The sequence below is a fragment of the Benincasa hispida genome, chromosome 9 (genome assembly GCF_027475165.1).
Source record: "Benincasa hispida cultivar pf3 chromosome 9, pf3_genome.v1.1, whole genome shotgun sequence".
Taxonomy (NCBI): Eukaryota; Viridiplantae; Streptophyta; class Magnoliopsida; order Cucurbitales; family Cucurbitaceae; genus Benincasa; species Benincasa hispida.
Window position 1 is genome coordinate 54,623,517 of NC_143486.1, and position 18,947 is coordinate 54,642,463.

The following is an 18,947-nucleotide window of genomic DNA, read 5'->3' on the forward strand; positions in this document are numbered from 1 at the left end:
TACAAAAGAAATAAAACACTATATTCATCCAAAATGTTTGATATAGTCATGAAAAGTATGTTCCAACAAAATTCTTACCTAATAGAACAAGTTGTAAATTCTTAATCCAAATAAAATGACTACATATATAATCCCAAAAAATTGATACAAACAAAACAAATGTTTAGATTATAGCGATACCAAAATTCTCACACAAAAAATATGAAGCTCCGATGTTTGTCGTCATATCAATCACCTTATAAAAAATGAAACAAAATAGCTTTCATAAATCATCATGATCTATCTATTATAACGATAGATTAGCTAATGAACTAAGTAAACACTTAATTCACAAAGTAGTAGCCAAATTTTCTTACATAGTTTGACTTTATCCATTGACGATGCAACAGTAGTGCCCATAACATCGTCAACAAGAATAATGTCAGATGTAGGCCTCCATAAGGAAAAAAAATGTATGAAATGCATGAAATCATCAATTATACTACTTGAACAAGACGTTCCCACATGATTGGGTTCAACACGCTCCTAAAAAAAAAATGCATGAAATCATTCAAACGCCGAGAAGCCAATGAGCCATTGGGGGGAAGGGGAGATTATAACCAACACAAATTCACAACATTTAGAAACTCCTACTTGAACTAAATCACTACTCAAATGCCAACAAGCAAGAAATAGAAAAAAATAATAAATGAAAAATCAGCGAGAATAACCAAAATGTCAGCAAGAAACCAACTGAGCCACAAACTGATACTCCTAAAATAATATAATTAAGAGTATAAGACAAACCATAATTGGATTTTTATTTATACTTCCATAACCAATTTTACAAATGCAAAATTGTCATTGAATGGGTTCTTTCCATTTCTGAAATTTGCCAAGTGTTCTTTAGAAGTTTTGATCTAGGAGGCAAACCCTCATCATTTCTAGAATTAAGCCAAGCAACATGCAATTAAATTTCTAATTAAAAAATTAGAGAGGTTGCTTTGAATAAAGGAGATTTTGAAAATGTGTAAAAGAAAAAGAAGGAAACGTACCTAAAATCGCTTTGATATTCTCTTTGAACCTTAACTCAAAAGTTACAAATTTGAGAATTGAAGAATATTTAGAATGTTTCAATTATCTGTCATATAACCAGCTTTCACCAATTTTACAAGTCTTCAACAGTCAAAGATTGTTGTCAAGCTCCAATTAATCCACCAAATTCTTTCCTTTTATAGCGGTTGGATTTTCTATCATGACAACACACATAATCCTTAGAGAATACTAACATTTGACCTTTATTCACATATGTACTTTCTATTTATTATTCCTTTTACAATGAGATAAAATCAGGCACCTTCCTTTCACCAATGAACTAGCTAGAAAGTCTAAAAGCCTTAAAAGAGATTCACCTATTTCAAGAGATATAGGAAAAGAGAGCACATTACAAAACAGAAAATCCATTCAAAAGCATCAAACAAGTGCAAATTAAAATACTAGCCACATTGATAAAATGAAATATGTATCCATAAATTTGGATGAAAGAGCAACCTCAATCATTCCTAATGAAATTAAACTAACAAAATGACTTTGAAACAACTCTAATTCATTTAGTTCAAATACATGGCCTCAATGTACAAATTCCCATCCATTTTGAACGTATAGGGAATAGGGAAATACATACACAACACCCAAGCAAACGACATGAAAAAAAACTAATGAAAAAGGTTGGGAAAAACTTCTTTAAGAAGAAGAATGGAGAAAGAGTGAAAGACATGGTAAATGAGACTTTTTGTGTGAATAAGAAAAAGAGAGAAGGGTTAGACCTTTCTGTACCTATTTGAGCGGCAACTAAAACAATTAAATTGGTCCTATAAATGCATTTGATTAGCAAAAGAAGAGTATGAAATTACCATTATTTAGACAACCTAGAAGAAAAGTAGCAGAAACTGATCATCATTTCACACATTTGGAACTAAATGGGTATGCAAAATCAGATCAAAATGCACTAGAAATAGCCTTGTATCGACAACAATCAAAACAGAGAGAGAAAAGGGTCAAAACGGAACTTGCAGTAGCTTTAAATATACAATATAATGGATATATTGGAGAGATTCCTACATATATATATATATATATATATATATATCATTTCTCTAATAAAATCTATACCATAGCTGTAAGAACATAATGTTCACTAAACTAAAGCTATGATATGCTTAATATGTAATGAATTGTATATCATGATTTTGCTAACAACTCATCAATGAAAGACATTGCTCAAAAGGAACAAAACAGTTGTAGAAATTACCTCTTGGCAATCTTTCAGTTCCAATTCCAAACACCTTGATTGAAACAAGAACATAGTCTTACCCGTCCAAAAGAATACCGTCTTTATCAAACACTCTTCTTGAAACACTATTGGTATAAGTTGCACGTGAAGTTTAGTTTTCTAATTAGTTTATATAATGCTCAATAAGAAAATGAAAGAAAACTCGAGTTTGTGCATAAAAAGCAAAAAAGAATGTCAAACTTTTAAATAAGAAAATCAGTAACGAAATGCAACAAGTTTAAATTATGAGAATCTCCTTCAAACAAATTTAAACTCATTTCTTGCCTTCGGATTGACATTTCTTGCTTCCACATTAATGGAATATTCCCCGCCTATTTCTTTTGCCAATACCAGCAAAGCATACTTAGCATTTGCTTTGAAGTATTTCCTACCTTTTACTGCTACTTTGGTCTGCGATTTTGTTTCATATTTACAATGTTTTGATCTGATTTCTTAATTCCATTGTAGCACTGGAAGCTTGGGAGCTGGAAACTCAGAAGCGGAAGTTTCAAACATAAAAGTAAATAGAGCATTGATTTGAGGAACCAACAATGGGTGAGAATAAAGACTTGATAGGTATGTGAATGGTAAAATTCTTTTGAATTTTGATAAAATTTTGTAAAGATTTGGAGTTTGAACAAATTGATGTGATTGTCAATGTAAAGCAACAAACTTTATGTTGCAATCAACTTCACTAAAGGCATAAAGTAATGAAATCTATTCCCCATTTCTCGACTTCTTTGTATTTGACAGAGAAAAATTGGCCAAACTTCCAAACTACAATTGAGCCTTTAAACTTGCTGGAAAAGAAGTCACACATTTAATCTTTAAAAAACGATTGGGCCAAAATCAACCAACTTAAACTTATCACTAATGATTAAATTCATCCAAAGGATTCGTAATTGATATATAATACTATAAAATAAATTTGTAATCCAAAACACGTATTTTGTTTCTTATCAAGGAAATAACAGGGTAAGTAGAAAATGTAGTTTCAAGCACCTTCATTGTCCATGAATAGAGATACTTTTTTTCTTTTTGGAAAAACAATTAATATAGCATTCATTATTTAGCAATCAAACGAAGTAACTGCTAACCCCAATTTTTCCTCCAAAAAACAAAACCCACAAAAAAACAAGTTCAAGAAACAAAAATGAAACCATAGAAAAAGCATAAACTAGAAAAAAGCCAAATCATCCAAAAGAAATGAGAGATAGAGAAAAGATGATGAAGTAGATTATGAGATAAACCTTTATTGAAAATCTTTCCTTGCAAGTTCTAACCATGAGGCTAGAGTTCTTGGAAATCTACATCAAAAAGACATTATAGAGAGTTGAAAAGAGGAGGAAAGACATATTGGTTCAAATGTATTAATTACATTGGATCATTTGCAAACCATTATAGATTTGATATGCATGCATATTCAAAAGTGGAGCGTGTGGATATTCAAAAGTCTTCAGGTGTAGACTTAAGTCTTCAAGTGTGGTCAGCTTCAGGACTTGGGGCGTCTTTTGATTGTTGGGAAAAATATTTCTAGGTCCTCTGGAGTGTAGAGTTGCCGACCCCACGAATGTAAAAAGCTCCTCTATTTATAGAGTTCTCTGGCGGGCTTTGTAGGCTTAGGCTTAGTCAACGTCCATAGGTCTCCCCTTGGGCTCAATTAGTTGGATTTGGGTCTAATTTGATATTTGAACCAAATCAAGTCTATTTTTAGGCTCAATTATATTTTTGACCAAATTATAATATCAAATTGGACCAAATTAATTTTATTCGATCCATCGGTCAAGATGAAAAACATGTGGCATCATCGAAATTCGCAAAATTCAATTATTTGAAATTTTCTCATTAATTTAGTAAATGACGTGGCAATCTATGATTGGTCCAAATTTTCTCCTTCAATAAAGGCTTCTTTTCGAGATTTATGCACATATATGGGTGGATGAATCTCGAAAAATATAGAGTTGGAATTGAAATTTAAATATGTTTGTTCTTGAATTTGACCTATTGATGTGTCAGTCAAACTATGAATTTAGTACATAAGTTTAACTTAAATTTGGGATAAAATTTGGAATATGTCCAAATTTTAATTTCAAATTTTACCCCAACATGTTTTGAAAGTAGAGATAAGAACCTAAATTTAGATGAATTTGATATAAAAATTGGAAGATGCCCAAATTTGAATTTTACATCAATTTGAGATTTTATCCTTAATTTAATTTGACTTGAGGATAAAAGTCTAAATTTGGATGATTTAGATTTGAGATAAAATTTGAAATATGCCCAAATTTTATTTTGAGATTTTATCTACAATTGAATCTCGATGAATAATTTGATTTTGAATGAAATTTGGAATATAACCAAATTTTAATTTAAGATTTTATTCATAACTTAATTTTGATTTTGAATAAAATTTGGAATATGCCCAAAATTTAATTTGAGATTTTATCTACAATTTAATCTCAAAGTTGAAAATTTTGATTTTGAATAAAATTTGAAATATGCCCAAATTTTAATTTGAGATTTTATCCATAACTTAAATTTGATTTTGAATCAAATTTAGAATATGTCCAATTTTTAATTTGAGATTTTATCTATCATCTAATCTCAAACTTGAATAATTTGATTTTGAGTAAAATTTGAAATATGACCAAATTTTAATTTGAGATTTTATCCATAATTTAAATTTGATTTTGAATAGAATTTGGAATATGTCCAAATCTGAAGATAAATTTGAAGACAAAATCTAATAAAATCAAATTAAATAAAAACTTAATTTGATTTTTTTTCCATTTAATTTGAAATTAGGATAAATTCAAATCTAATAAAATCTAATAATTTAAATTAATTTTTTTTAATTTGTCACGGAATTTGACAAAACCTCTATAAATAGGACCTCAAATCCGTATCTTCATCCCCTCATCCTCAAATTTTCTTTCTCTCTTTTCTTTCTTTCATCTTATTTTCTTTTTTCTTTTTTCTTTTTTCTTTAACTTTTCTTTTCTTTTTGTTTTCCATTTTTTATTTGTTTTATTTGTTTTATTTCTTGTTTTTTCCTTTCTTTTTTCTACACTCCCCCCGTTTTTTACACTTAAACCCCATTTTTTTTAATTATTTACTTCTCACTTCTTTCTTCTTTTAATCTTGAAGGATTTTTTTTTCAAGTTTACTAACTTGCCCCCATTGTTCCTTTTTTTTTTTTCTTTTTCTTTTTTTTTTTGAAACTACAAATAGGACGAGAGGTAGTTTTGGGTTTTTGCAAGCATGATCTCAGTTTGCAACCTCACGATTTTTTCATAAGTCCTTGAGGATCTCTGTGTTTTATTGGTTTCAATCTTAGTTCGCGACCTGAAAATTCTGTCGGTTTTGGCTTGAGTCTTTGATTTGAACATTCTGTCGATTTCAAACTCCCTACTCAACCGGCTTTGATCTTTGCCCACTATTAGCTTTGATCTTAGTGCATGACTTGAGGATTCTGTCGATCTTGAAAGTCTTTGACTTGAACATTATGTTGGTTTCAAACTCAATGCTCGACCGACTTTGAACTCTACCCTTTACTGGTTTCGATCTTAGTGCACGACCTGAGGATTCCGTCGGTTTTGGCTTGAGTGTTTGACTTGAACATTCCATCGGTTTCAAACTCAGTGCTCAACCAGCTTTGATCTCCGTCTCTTATTGGCTTCAATCTTAGTGTAAGACTCGAGGATTCCATTGGTCTTGACTTGAGTCTTTGACTTGAACATTCCATCGGTTTTAAACTATTTATTTATTTATAAATATATATTTTGAAAAAGTAGACATATCTAAACTTGAAATACTTGTAATGTCAATAATTCAGTTATTATGAACATTCAACATATCAGAACTATTTTTAGTTTTAATTTCATTAAGCAAAATACTTCAGTGGTAATATTTTCCTGTAGATCGACCATCAACCATCACATTACCAATCATTTCTGAATATATCTGCATAAACATCAGCAGAGCCTATGAAGAGTCTCATCTCATGAATGCGACATTCCATTTTTTCCTTGAATTCTTGAAGAAACTACTTCAACTTTGCAACAGTCACCAAAATTGAGTCCAAACGAAATATGAATTCTAAAGTAGTTATGAAGAGAAATGAGTACCTTGCAAGTAGAATCAAATCCAAAACTTGTGGGGACCTCTTTGCATTTGAGATCACCATCAATAGGTTTTGGGCAACCAATCGCTCGGGTTTTCAAATTCTTACTCCTAATTTAAAAACAACAGAAAGAAGGGGAATATAAATAACAGAGTCTTGCACACAAAAAAAAAAAATGGTATACTAGAGTAATTAATTACTCGACCTTATATTTCTGCAATAAAAATAACATATAATAGTTTATCCATATATGACAATGAGAGTGAGAAAGAGAGCAAAAAGGAGGGAGGCAATAGACAAATTTCATAGTTCTGAAAAATACCTAAAGTTTTCAGCGAGGAGACAAGCATTTGTGTTGGAATCATCTCCAGCAATTACAACAAGGCCATCCAATCAAGCTTCTGAGTAGTTTCTTCAGCTTGCTTAAACTAAAAATAGAACCGAACTGTCAATTAATGCCTTGACTACAACTAAGACGTCTCAAAATGAAAATTCTGAGAAGAAAGAGTTTCACCTGATCTGGACTTTCAATCTTAACCCTCCCATTGCATATCTTATCAAAACCACCATGATGAAAGAAAAATGCATTTACATCAAGAATTGTATTCAAATGGCAATCATTTCGCATCAAGACTGCACATATTTACACTAACAATTCTAACAAGTGAAAGCTAGAAATCCCTTCAAGAAAATTAACTTAATTGCGATATGGGTAGATAAATTGTGCAGTCAGTTCTACATGTTTACATTTCATGATCCTTGCAGGACCACCCTTGAAATCATACAACGTGCTTCCTTTTGCATGAACCTGTAGGTAATCTTCACCAAGATCGTAGAAGCTGCCAGATAGCCACAACTTGAACAGAAAAGCAAACATTTATTCTTGATTTATAAATGTGGACACAATGAGACCCTACCAAATAGTCCAGAAATCACATTATGCCCTCCCAGTGCTTGGGCACCAAACTAGACAACTCCGATCTTCAATTTCTTATTCACCTACACCGAACTGGAATCAGTTGGCACCAACATTGCCGACGGTTAGCCGAAAAGATCAAGAAACAGCTTCGTGATCTCATTTGCACGCTGATATAACCCACAACTCAAACACTCCATAACCTTAAGAAGTAGCAACTGGCCTCAAATGCATTCAGTAAAACTCAAGTTCCAAACAAAAGCAAGATTTACAATCATAAGCAAAACACAGTAAAAGAACAAACAAAACTCAATGCATGTCATTACTCTTCCTTTGAGACATCAATCAACTCAGTTATCAAACAGAATACAAAAAAAAAAAAAAAACACGTTATGAAGGGTAGGATGTGTAGAGTTGGTTGCTTTTGTTAGAAGTTGTAGGGTATTAGTTGGCAGAAAGAGAGCTTTGAGAACATCCTACCATGACATTTTGCAAGTTAATTTTGTGTAAAGCTTGACAATGAAAAGGTTGGATGGAGAATAAGAGGAGATAGAGAGGGGGAGAAAGAAGAGAGAGGAGGGAAATATTAAAATTAAATTTTCCCTTCCAAGTCATCTTGCCACATAAGTCATCTAGTAAATTTTCTATTTAAATTTAATGAATCTACTTGTAGAGGGAACTTTTAAATCTATTTCTTAAAATTCAAAGACTAAAATGGCTAATTTGAAACATGAATAACCAAAGAACTCATTATTTTGTTCTCTAATAAGCGTCCATCATTACTTCACAAGAATAGGATTGTCTCCCTAATTCTTCAATCCTAATTCCCACTACAAACCAAATAACTTATCAAATGATTTTTGGTTTTTATACATAATATAATAAATATAATGTATAATATATATAAACAAGTAGATAAATATATATATACATACACGGTTTGGTTTAATTCGGTTTTGAAATCAAAAACCAAATTAAACCGAAAAATTTGGTTTCCTTGTGATTTTAAACTGAACTGAACTTTTAGTAAAAAATTTTTAAAAAATGCATCTATTATGTTAGTTTTAGTGTTCATCCCTACACTGAGATTTCAATTGTGTCTAATAAGTCCCTTAAACTTTAAAAAATAAATCTATTACGTCTTTGATCTATTCAACATATTTTCATTTTTAAATACATGCATCTAAACATAAAAATTGAAATTTTAGAATCCTGAATTCATATCTAATAACTTATCAAACGATTTTTGGTTTTTATACATAATATAATAAATATAATGTATAATATATATAAATAAATAGATAAATATATATATACATACACGGTTTTGTTTAATTTGGTTTTGAAATCAAAAACCAAATTAAACCGAAAAATTTGGTTTCCTTGTGATTTTAAACGGACACTTTTAGTAAAAATTTTAAAAAAATGCATCTATTATGTTAGTTTTAGTATTCATCCCTACACTGAGCTTTCAATTTTATGTCTAATAAGTGCCTTAAATTTTAAAAAATGAATCTATTACGTATACATGCATCTAAACATAAAAATTGAAATTTTAGCATCCCAAATTCATATCTAATAAATCAATATGATTTAAGAAAAGTTAAAAATATCATAAAGCTATTAGACACAAAATTTTGACAAAAACATGAAAGTTCAAGGACGAAAATTGTAATTTAACAAGATTATAAGTATTAGGAAAAAAAACACAAACAGAGAGACTACCCTAGCCATTTTCCCAATATATTTTAAGCAGGAAGGTTGAAAAAATTTCCACTTACCAATATGAATATACAAGCTTCCACGTGACATAAAAATCCCAAGATTTGAACTGACCTGACAGTGCAAAAGCATGCCCCTCCTTGTCTTGAGCTAAACTTCTTTGGGTTCATTCATACAAGAGTAACAAGCCTACTCTGTCCAAACAATATCCTTCCGTATCCAAAGAGAAAAGAGATAACCACGAATAATGAAGAGCAACAGAATCATGAAGATACTTGGTTGATACACATATTTCCAATCAGCTCTAATTAAATATATTTCCCATTGTAGAGGTGAAACCTGCATTCCTATTTTCCTGTTTAAGTTAATAACTAAAGAACCTGACTAGGTATGAAATCCTATGCTAAAAAGGAAGAACTCTAAGTGTTGAATAAATGTTCTTCAAAAAGTTTGGAATTTAACTAATGGAAATTTAACTAAGTGCAAGGTTAACACTAAACCAGGCGTTTGGTATAAAACGCATAAAATAAAACTAAGTCAGGGACAATCATGTGTCAAATTGTGAAGTTGAACGCATTGCATGAAAGTCGCCCATGCGTTGAGAACGCGTGAGCAAGAGTAGAGAAATCAAGAGGTTGAACGCAAGGCACTAGGCAGACAATTGTGTAGCAAATGAGCAGTGCTACACGATGAAGTAGATGATCGTCTAGTAAGTGAGTGGCGCTACACGATGAGGTAGGTGATCGTGTAGGCGGGCGCTGGACGATTGTGTAGCAATGCGGGGAACTAAACAATGAGGTAGGCGATCGTATAGCAATGCGCGGAGCTAAGCGATGCTCTAGACGATCGTGAAGATGCGCGCGGCGTCAAACGATGAGAAGTCACGTGCTAGACGATCGGGCTATACGATAGGCAAAGTACTACATGATCAGTGTAAGCGTTGGACGATAAGCGTAGAAGCTGGACGATAGCGCTAGACGATAGGCGAAGTACTAAGCAATGGGTGCTGGGCGATGACGCTAAACGATTAGTGGATACGTTGGACGATAAGGCCTCAGCGCTAAACGATGGAGGTAAATGATGCGCGCAGTAGCTAAGCGATAGGCTATGCGCGAGATCGTTGACTAAATGATTGAGCTACACGATGGGCTGTTGGAGCTAAGCGATAGATGTAGAAACTAAACGATGGAGCGGTGCTGAGGACTGCGTTACGCAAGATTGATGAGCTCATTAGGACAAATGGCGTTATCGACGAAAGTCTAAAACAAAGATAGTAAGAGTTGGACGAATAAATATTCATGCAAAGTGAGTTCGATGCATGAAGAAGACATATCAAATAGGAGGTGGATAAGGCTGGGCGTTGGCAGAATGAGAGGAATACGCCTGGATATGATCAAAGGAGGAGGTGTCGGGTAAAGGAGAAGGGTGAGATGCCTATAAAAGGAGAAGAACACTACACTTTAACCTACAAACCATTTAAGTTCATAAAGATCACTAAGAAAAGAGTAAGTAAGAGCCATTCGTGCATTGAACGAAGGAAAAGAGGCGCTGATTAGACGAAAGTCAAAACAGAGGCGCTGAAGGAAGCTGAGTGTATGGATAGACGCTTAGGCTAAATTCAAATGAGAAGTTATTCCAGATTACTCGTGCAAATCAGGTGATTTGTGGAACAAAAGTTTTTAAATTGAATGTAGATTTGGTGTGAGGGCTGCCTTAATGAAATTCTAAATTTAAGGCTGTCAAATTCAAGGAAAACCGAGAGGTGCTCACCAGTGTGGAAAAAGTCGGGTCAGGGGGAGTGAACTCGAGACTCTGAACTATCACCAAGGAATTTCAAGGCAAAACTCTAAGGTAAACTAGTTAAGACATTTTCACACATTTTTTAAGAAGGAAATGTCTTGAGATAAAGCCCGAAAGAGTGAATAATCTAAGCTTAAAGTTAAATCTGAAATAGGGTCGAGCAGAAGAGTAAGGGAAACCGGGTAAACTGTGAGGAAAAAGAAATCTCAGCAGGTCACTGTGAGTGGTTTCTCCTTTTACTCTTTTAAACAAATTTAGAATTAATATGTGGTAGTTTATATTATGAGATGAATATGAGTTTGGGATGGTTGGGGGTTTATGGACCTAGAACCTGAGCCCAAAATAAATCCTTACAGGATGGTCAGCGGACCAAAGAGTCTAGTTCCTGAGCCTGTGGGAAGGAAAAACCTTGAATGGGATGGTCAGAGGGCCGACGAGCCTAGCTTCTGAGCCCATGAAAGGGAGAACTATGTGCACATAGGTTAATGAATATTTTTAGATGTGAAATGTTAATTATCTACCGTGTGTGTAGGTTTGTGAAAAGCTTCATGGAATGATGAAGGTTTGCATTGGAATCTCGTGATATAATGCTTATGAACTGAAAAAGACTTGTATTTATGATTCCACTCATTGAGCTTTGTAAAACTCGTGGTTTATTTTCTATGTTTCTATTGGAACTATGTGCATGGGCTATGCGCTAGCCGGGGCTCACGTTGAAGTTAGGTGGCAAGGACGCGCGCATGGGCGAGGATGCCTTAAACGATGCGGCTTGTGCGTGCGTTGGTGTGCTATGGAATTTAACTGAGAATTAATTAAAATATCTTATCCAAATTCTGAAAAATAGGTTCGATTTTCATCAATTTGGTTGTGTAAGATACCTAAATCCAGATCACCTGCTCCATTCTTCTTTTAGATTTGAACTTGCATAATTAATGGTAGGATTCTGATCTGACCTCTTCACATGACAAATGGAGCGGCGTGAATTATAAGGCTGGGAAAGAGATTATAGGAAACATAATTTGCTCTAGAAAGAGATGATATTACCATCTAATTCCACCATTGCCTTCGAGATCACAGGTTTGAACTTACCTGCCAAACAAAATCTACCTTTAGAAAGAGATCATCAAATGATAAATATTAAAATAGACTTCATGAAAATGTTCTATCAATCCAAAGCCTTTCAAAATTGTTAAGAGAAAAGATACTCCACTTTTACATGATGATACTTCACTTTTATGCTTGTTTTTCTGATCTTACATGCACTTTGGACTAGTCTTTATAGTAATGTGTTAGTAACTAGTAAGATATTTGGATACTCAAAAAAAGAAAAAAAGATAACTTTTAAGTTTCATCAACTAGAAAACTAATGTCTTTTTAATATAGATTGGGGAGTTTTTTTTCATCTTTCTTTTTTTTTTTTTTCTTCTAGTGAACTCCATTGTTCTCATTTTAGCTGGATTGTTGATACTCTGTTTGTCATTTCCCCTCTTACTCCCCATAAAAAATATTCTAGAAAAAAAATTATTAACGTGTTACTCAAAAAAACATGAGAACAGGAATGCACGTTTTCATGAAGAAATCATACCGTGTCTCCTCTCCACGTCCATTAACGAAGTGAATGCAGTTCCGCCAGCCATCCAATCTTTAACTGGAGCAGCCAAATTTCCTACCAAGTATGCATAACTAACTTATAAGTAATAGAAACGAGGAAAAAATCTATGGAGGAAACTGATAACAAGAAAAAGAATGAATGGTTAAAAGGTTAGAGACTAAAATGATCAGAAGGTACCAGAAGTGGAACAGACAGATCGATGATATTGGTCCAGTTTTTCCACTCGGGAGGAGAGCTCCAGCAGTGTAACCCAAAGCATAGCAATAAGTTGAATCAAAGTTCGTGGGTAAACCACACATCCCTTCGTACCTATAAGTCAAAATAAGAAATAAACAGAGATAACATACAGAGCACTAACCAGCAAAGTACAATTTTTTTTGTATTATCTCATGGCCATTTGTTTGTATCATTCGTAAGTTTACATTTGAAAGTCAATTAGCTGTAAGCCTAACCCATCACTTAATTGGCCATTTGCTTTACGAGTTCATAATGGAAGTCTAGATACTTGGTGCCCCTAATTATCAAATATGAATCTAAAAGATCTTAATGCATTTACCAACATGCATGCTTTTTAGATCTCAGCTGATTTGCCTACTACCCAAGTGCTAAATATAATATGTGTTATCACTAAATTATTAAACAGGAGCATTTAAGTAAAATGGCAAAAGTTCAAGCACGAATAGAATAAGTACCCAAAGAAATGTGACTACTCCTTGAATTGGCCGCCCATTATATGCACCTTCTTGCCTTCTCTTTTCCAACTCAGTTTGGAAAGACATGTATAAAACAAAAAGAAAAAACAATTACCTGGACATTGTCGTGTGGATCTCTTTCAAGCAACAATTGTTCTTGGATTGCTTGTGGGAAAAATTCAAAAAAGTGATGAGATTGAGTAGTAAGTTTCTTTTTCCATAACCTATCTCTTTTTTTTTTTTGAACAAAAAAAATTCACTTCATTAAGATAATGAAAGATGTTAAAAGTGACAAGAAGGAAATAAACATAAAGTGCATTACAATCAAGCACACTAAAAAGCACAAAACGGATCAGCAAATGCACTAGGACATCTTAACTAGGTTGACATCTCCCTAACATTCTCATCATCTCCAAGAAAGACTAGAATCCAAAGCTAAATACAAAATGAAGAGGACCTTGCAAAAGACAAGGTTTACAACCGAATGATTATCTAAAAGTTAAACTGAAAATAATAACCATCACTATGCTGTTACAAAATCAAGAGAGCGGGAAAATAAAGGCTTTCCAATTGAGGTTGATATCTTGTAAAGAGAAGTCTTGAAAAGCTTTGGAAAGCGAGCACCAGAAGGAGGCGTTGATATGGGCGATATCAAATTTAGCGGAACTAGAAGAAGCTTTGTCTTGAAATACTCTTTGATTTCTTTCAAACCAAATTTTTTATAACAAAGCTTTAACTGCGTTGGTCCAAAATAGTCTTGGCTTCTTCTTCAAACGTGGCCCGATCAAGAGTTGAAGCACATTAACCTTAAAATCATTATCAAGAACCCAGCTGACATTAAAGCAATTGAAGAGAGATGTCCAACAAAATTCTCCAAAAACATACTGGAAGAACAAATGCAAGAGAGATTATGTGTTTACCCAACAAAGAATGCAAACCTGTGGAGAAATATAGAGAGTAGGTAACTTTCTTTGGAGGATATCTGCGCTGTTAAGAGAGCCATTCAACATGATCCAAATCAGAATATTCTCCCTTCTAGGGCTCTTAGACTTCCATAAGGCTGACTCTAATGGCTGGCCAATTGGGGAGGAAAATGATAGATGCTTTACAAGAGACTTGACTGAGAAAACCCCATTTGGTTCTAAAGACCACCGTCTTTTATCAGAAATCGAATTAAGTTTATAGTGACTGAGTTTTCCAATCAGAAGCTGGAAGTTTTCTGCCTCTTCATCCTTTAACAGTCTTCTAAAAGGAAAAGTCCAAGATGCTGAAATCATCCCAATAATCTTGTAATGAACCCTCGGGTTTAGTGGAGATAAAGAAAAGATTAGGGAATGAGATTTTTAGAGGAACCAAATCCAACCAAGGATCTTTCCAAAAGCTTATTCTTTCACCATTACCAACCTTGAAGGCTGCCAAGGAATCCACTTTTAACCAAAATCTTGAAATATTAATCAATGGGCTTCTAAGGCTGCTGGAAAATTTTCCGTTGGTATGCCAACCAAACTTACTTCTTCCATTAATGCTTATAATATAGTCAGTTGGTATATGAGAAAGAACTGACTTACATAGGGTGGCGCGACCACCTTTTAAGAGGTTGTATCTCTTCCATTTGTCCAGTTTTCTTTGGACTTTGTCAATCACTGGTTGCCAAAAAGCTAATTGTTTAGGGTATCCCCCTAAAGGAAGGCCAAGGTACATAAATGGGAGGTAGACAGCATTGAAATTTAGGAGGGTTGCTTCTAATTGTAACTTGAAATGGTATATATTGATGCCACATAAAGCTGATTTTTCCCAATTAACCTTCAGCCCGAACACCACTCAAATAATTCAAGTATTTTCTTTAGGTTGCTGAGTTTTCTTTGTCATCTTGGCAGAAAATTAGAGTATCATTCGCAAATTGTAAAATAGAAACATGAATTCTGTCTTTTCCAACAATAAAACCTTCAAAACTTGCCTTTTTCTCGAAACTGGGAAAGTAATGCATTTAGGACTTCACTGACTAGTAGAAACAAGAAAGGAGAAAGAGGGTCACCTTGCCTTATTCCTCTTGAAGCTTGAATTCTGCCACGAGGTCTTCCATTTTTTGAAGATTGAGAATTTTGAGTTAGAACCCAAACATTAGATTTGCTCTGTTTTTTGGTGTTCTGAAGGGGAGGGGGACTCTGTTTTTTTGGAAAAACAGGCTTAACCATTCTTCCCCTTACTATGTCTGCATAGGAGATTGGACTGAGCGAGGGTTTTTTGTCACCTGTTCAACTTCAAAGAGGGACAAAGCATCATTTAACAAGGTAAGGAAGGAATACCAACCTGAATTAAGAGTTCCTGATGGAACGTGAATGAAGAATCGTCCTCCAACTGCAGGCCAAAATACACATCTTAAAAACCAGTTTGAATAGATTCTGATTTTAGAAATCTTGGTTACACAAGAAGCATCTTGCTCGCTTTTGACAAAGAAGCTAGATGTTGGAAGTTTTGAAAGGGTCGAGATGTTCTCCACAAACCAAAGTAGCTACGATTTTGACAAGGAAATTTGCTTTTTGGCTTCCACATCTTCTATGATTACTGAACCAACTTGGATGAGGGCATAGAAGTGGTTGTCCTTAATCTTACAGTTGATAACTTTGACGGCTAAGTTAGGCTTGGAGGGCAGGGTCGATGGATGGGCCATGAGAGATAGATGAGCCGAGGGTTGCAGATGAGGGTTGACATTGGTGGGAATAGGCAAAGCTTGGTCGGAGATGGGGAGAGGGCGGGGAGTTAGGTCGGAATAGGGTGCCGGAGGGAGGGAAAGGGAGAGAGGAGAGAAAAGAGAGCATTTTCGAGCCAAAGCAGTGTTGGAATTCTCAGGTGGTCTAATCGATGTAGTAAGATTGTTTGGATGGTTACAACTTCAATATGTTGGGTGTACTAACCTATCCTCATCTATAATATTTCTTTTTCCAAAATCTATCCTCATCTATAATATCATGGGCAAGAATTTCATTGAGTTCCGAAATAAGCTGCTGCACCTGTAGAAAGCGGGTTATAAATGATATCAGTTCAAAAATGACACATTGATCCCGAGAATCTTGGGTTTAGTGGATAGTGAGCATGCAACCAAAATAAATAAACCCAATTAGCTACAATAACAAGACGAATACCTCTGGAATGAAGTCAATCAGGCCCTCAGGAATAACTACAACACCATAATTAATAACCAAGTTCAGAACGTTTACTAATTACATCGACAATGTAGTCTGTAACGTTTTTCAAGGTAAGCTTCTTAGCCGGAACCTGCAAAACACATTATAAAGCATGTGGAGATAAATGTCCTCCTTGACAAATGTTTCTATCTTAAGTAGTTTAAATAAAGCAGCTACCTTTTCTCCAATAATAGTAATATTTGGATGAGTTTGCAAAGCACACTCCAATGTAATGTAAGAAACAGCACGACCCATAAGCCGTCCAACTGTGGATATATGTACACTGTTAATGCCATATGATAATAAACTTGAAATTTGAGTGAGAAACAAAAAGGTAACAACATCACAACAATGAAAAAGTACAATCTCACATTAGGTAGATTAAATAGAGAAGGTTAATAAAATTGAGCAGAGAGAAGTGCTCTGTTTTTTACAGATGAAGCAACAAGATGGGCTTTCTTATTGATATTATTTATTTATTTATAAATATATATTTTAAAAAAGTAGACATATCTGAACTTGAAATACTTGTAATGTCAATAATTCAGTTATTATGAACATTCAGCAGATCAGAACTATTTTTAGTTTTAATTTCATTAAGCATAATACTTACAATGGTAATATTTTCCTGTAGATCAACCATCAACCATCACATTACCAATCATTTCTGAATATATCTGCATAAACATCAGCAGAGCCTATTAAGAGTCTCATCTCATGAATGCGACATTCCATTTTTTCCTTGAATTCTTGAAGAAACTACTTCAACTTTGCAACAGTCACCAAAGTTGAGTCCAAACGAAATATGAATTCTAAAGTAGTTATGAAGAGAAATGAGTACCTTGCAAGCAGAATCAAATCCAAAACTTGTGGGGACCTCTTTGCATTTGAGATCACCTTCAATAGTTTTTGGGCGACCAATCGCTCGGGTTTTCAAATTCTTACTCCTAATTTGAAAACAACAGAAAGAAGGGGAATATAAATAACAGAGTCTTGCACACAAAAAAAAAATGGTACACTAGAGTAATCAATTACTCGACCTTATATTTCTGCAATAAAAATAACATACAATAGCTTATCCATATATGACAATGAGAGTGAGAAAGAGAGCAAAAAGAAGGGAGGCAATAGACAAATTTCATAGTTCTGAAAAATACCTAAAGTTTTCAGCGAAGAGACATGCATTTGTGTTAGAATCATCTCCACCAATTACAACAAGGCCATCCAGATCAAGCTTCTGAGTAGTTTCTCCAGCTTGCTTAAACTGAAAATAGAATCGAACTGTCAATTAATGCCTTGACTACAACTAAGACGTCTCAAAATGAAAATTCTGGGAAGAAAGAGTTTCACCTTATCTGGAGTTTCAATCTTATCCCTCCCATTGCATATCATATCAAAACAACCCTGATAAAAGAAAAATACATTTACATCAAGAATTGCATTCAAATGGCAATCACTTCGCATCAAGACTGCACATATTCACACTAACAATTCTAACAAGTGAAAGCTAGAAATCCCTTCAAGAAAATTAACCCGATTGCAGTATGGAGAGATAAATTGTGCAGTCAGTTCACATATTTGCATTTCATGATCCCTGTAGGACCACCCTTGATACCATACAACGTGCTTCCTTTTGCATGAACCTGTAGGTAATCTTCACAAATATCGTAGAAGCTGCTAGATAGCCACAACTTGAACAGAAAAGCAAACATTTATTCTTGATTTATAAATGTGGACACAATGAGACCCTACCAAATAGACCAAAATTCACATTATGCCCTCCCAGTGCTTGGCCACCAAACTAGACAACTCCGATCTTCAATTTCTTATTCACCTGCACCGAACTGGAATCACTTGGCACCAACATTGCTGACGGTTGGCCGAAAAGATCAGGAAACAGCTTCATGATCTCATCTGCACGCACATACAACACACAAATCAAACACTCTAAAACCTTCAGAAGTAGCAATTGGCCTCAAACGCATTCAGTAAAACTCAAGTTCCAAACAAAAGCGAGATTTACAATCATAAAAAAAACACAGAAAAAGAACAAACAAAACTCAATGCATGTCACTACTCTTCCTTAAGACATCAATCAACTCAGTTACCAAACAGAATACAAAAAAAAAAAAAAAAACCAAGTTATGAAGGCTAGGGCATGTAGAGTTGGTTGCTTTTGTTAGAAGTTGTAGGGTATCAGTTGGCAGAAAGAGAGCTTTGAGAACATCATACCATGACTTTTTGCAAGTTAATTTTGTGTAAAGCTTGACAATGAAAAGGGAGGATCGAGAATAAGAGGAGATAAAAAGGGGGAGAAAGAAGACAGAGGTGGGAGATATTAAAATTAAATTTTCCCTTCCAAGTCATCTTGCCACATAAGTCATCTAGTAAAATTTCTATTTAAATTCCGTGGGCTAGGAAAAGTCCATGCAAAAAGGAGAACTTGTAGAGAGACCTTTTAAATCTATTGCTTGAAATTCAAAGACTAAAATGGCTAATTTGAAACATGAATAACCAAAAGAACTCATTATTTTATTCTCTAATAAGCGTCCATCACTACTTCACAAGAATAGGATTGTCTTCCTA

General features: G+C 34.1%; 1 protein-coding gene and 2 long non-coding RNA genes across 4 annotated transcripts; all 3 read right to left on the reverse strand.

Annotated features, from left to right (window-relative positions):
* LOC150033917 (uncharacterized) lies at positions 1-6,151 on the reverse strand. Of its 2 annotated transcripts, none has more exons than XR_016532066.1 (2): positions 2,291-6,151; positions 1-525 (listed from the first exon to the last, which is right to left on the reverse strand). It is a non-coding gene; the product is annotated as an uncharacterized LOC150033917 (long non-coding RNA). The 2 variants fall into 2 exon arrangements; XR_016532067.1 differs by having other exon boundaries at positions 3,562-3,725.
* Positions 6,152-6,210: 59 nt separating this feature from the next.
* LOC150033918 (uncharacterized) lies at positions 6,211-7,444 on the reverse strand. Its single transcript, XR_016532068.1, has 3 exons — positions 6,757-7,444; positions 6,439-6,544; positions 6,211-6,274 (listed from the first exon to the last, which is right to left on the reverse strand). It is a non-coding gene; the product is annotated as an uncharacterized LOC150033918 (long non-coding RNA).
* A 4,236-nt stretch (positions 7,445-11,680) lies between these two features.
* LOC150033919 (pyrophosphate--fructose 6-phosphate 1-phosphotransferase subunit beta 2-like) lies at positions 11,681-15,415 on the reverse strand. Its single transcript, XM_090317736.1, has 5 exons — positions 13,177-15,415; positions 12,662-12,793; positions 12,458-12,538; positions 11,917-11,961; positions 11,681-11,827 (listed from the first exon to the last, which is right to left on the reverse strand). The coding sequence occupies exons 2-5, from the start codon at positions 12,741-12,743 to the stop codon at positions 11,802-11,804; spliced, it is 234 nt and encodes a 77-aa protein (XP_090173862.1). The 5' UTR covers positions 12,744-12,793; positions 13,177-15,415; the 3' UTR covers positions 11,681-11,801.
* Between the last annotated feature and the right edge of the window lie 3,532 nt (positions 15,416-18,947).

Bases quoted from the DNA above. Each gene is read 5' to 3' on its own strand.
- LOC150033919 (XM_090317736.1), bottom strand. From the start codon at position 12,743: ATGCTTTGGGTTACACTGCTGGAGCTCTCCTCCCGAGTGGAAAAACTG. The intron at 12,539-12,661 runs GTACCTTCTGAT...CATACTTGGTAG, and splicing joins ATCTGTCTGTTCCACTTCTG to GAAATTTGGCTGCTCCAGTT. The intron at 11,828-11,916 runs GTAATATCATCT...TGTCATGTGAAG, and splicing joins GGCAATGGTGGAATTAGATG to AGGTCAGATCAGAATCCTAC.